General features: G+C 63.5%; 1 protein-coding gene across 1 annotated transcript in view; it reads right to left on the reverse strand.

The window, feature by feature from the left end:
• The window catches only part of LOC130587764 (dedicator of cytokinesis protein 5-like), a 3,074-nt gene extending 1,498 nt beyond the window's left edge, over window positions 1-1,576 (reverse strand). The window contains exons 1-2 of the mRNA XM_057388734.1: window positions 1,438-1,576; window positions 124-290 (exon numbers count right to left, since the gene is read on the reverse strand). Of these exons, the coding sequence (XP_057244717.1) occupies window positions 124-290; window positions 1,438-1,575 (305 nt within the window). The 5' untranslated portion in view covers window position 1,576. The remainder of the gene's footprint in view (window positions 1-123; window positions 291-1,437) is intronic.
• Window positions 1,577-1,815: the final 239 nt, after the last annotated feature.

A 1,815-nucleotide genomic window follows, 5' to 3' on the forward strand; every position in this document is an offset into this window, starting at 1 on the left:
TTTAAATGTGTTTCCAAGTGTTACTATGGGGAAAAAAGTCTTGATTTTCAGAGCAACGGATCCCCACAAAGGCTCCAAAGGCTCATCCACCCCACGGTAAATCCCATAAATGCTGGCACTGACCCGTCCGAGCCYGGCCTGGAGGACGCGCTGTCGGACGAGGTGGACGAGGTGGAGGCCACGGACGAGGCCACGGAGGTGACGGAGAGGCGGCGCAGGGGGGAGGGCAGCAGGTAGGGCAGCACCACGGAGCCCGAGCGGCTGGGCTTGCGCTCCGTCAGCGCCGGTGGCTGCAGGACAGAGAGAGGGGTGAGACAGGTACAGGGCCAACCCCACAGCTGTGGGGACAGAGAGAGGGTGAGAGACTGGTGCAGGGCCACCATTGCGGCTGCGGGGACAGAGAGGGGGGTGAGAGACGGGTACAGGGCCAGCTCCACGGCTGCGGGGACAGAGAGCCCAGCACAGTGCCAGCCCCATGGCTAGGACCAGGAGTGGGACAGGGACAGACTGGACCCACAGCTGGCACCAGGCTGGGGCTCTGCAGAGGGACAGGGACACAAACAGGGACAGGCTGGACCTGCAGCTGACACCAGGGATGGCACCAGGGGCTCTGCAGGGTGACAGGGACTGGGACAGGGACAGGCTGCACCCACAGCTGGCACTGGGGATGGCACCAGGGGCTCTGCAGGGTGACAGGGACTGGGACAGGGACGGGGACAGGGACAGGGATGGGGACAGGGACAGGGACAGGGACAGGGACAGGCTGCACCCACAGTTGGCACTGGGGATGGCACAAGGGGCTCTGCAGGGTGACAGGGACAGAATGGACCTGCAGCTGGCACCGGGGATGGCACTGGGAGCTCTGCAAGGGGACAGGGACAGGGACTGGGACAGGGAACAGGGACAGGGATGAGGACAGGGACAGGGATGGGACAGGGACAGGCTGGACCCACAGCTGGCACCAGGGATGGCACTGGGGGCTCTGCAGGGTGACAAGGACAGGGACAGGCTGGACCCGCAGCTGGCACCGGGTGTCTGCAGGGGGACAGTGTCAGGAACAGGGACAGGGATAGGGACAAGGACAGGAACAGGGACAGGCTGCACCCACAGCTGGCACCAGGCACGGGCTCTGCTCCCAGGGACAGGAGAGGGAACGGCCTCAGGTGGGGCTGGGGAGTGGCAGGGGGGACATCAGCGGGAATTTCCCCATGGAAAGGGTGCTCAGGGGTTGGAACTGCCTGGGGGGTTTGGGGTGCCCATCCCTGGAGTGTCCAGGCCATTCCCGAGTTGGCACTGAGTGCCCTGGGCTGGGGACATCGGGCACAGCTCAGACCCGAGCTCTGTCCCAGGGGTTCTGTGACACCCCCATGGGTGGGAGAGGGGTTCCTTTGGGAAAAGAGATCTTTGGGACAAACGGGGCACGGGCAGGTCCCTCACCAAGGCCACGATCCCGTACTGCTTCTCCACCCTGGTGCGGAGCTCCCGGAAGCAGGCGCAGAGCCGCTCGTGCAGGGGCTTCAGCTGCTCCGTCAGCTTCTCACCGTGGAGCCGGATCCCCTCGGCCAGCAGGGGCATCTGGGACAGCGGGGAAGGGATGGACAGAGGGAGGGAGGGATGGATGGACAGGGATAGATGAGGGATGGATCAGAGAGGGATGGATGGACAGGGATGGATGGATTTGGGATGGATGGATGAATGGATGGATGGATGGATGGATGGATGGATGGATTTGGGATGGATGGATTTGGGATGGATGGATGGATGGATGGATGGATGGATGGATGGATGGATGGATGGATGGATGGATGGATGGAT

This window comes from Malurus melanocephalus, unplaced genomic scaffold (assembly GCF_030028575.1).
Source record: "Malurus melanocephalus ecotype Western Australia unplaced genomic scaffold, MMel_1.1 scaffold_2403, whole genome shotgun sequence".
NCBI classification, from domain to species: domain Eukaryota; kingdom Metazoa; phylum Chordata; class Aves; order Passeriformes; family Maluridae; genus Malurus; species Malurus melanocephalus.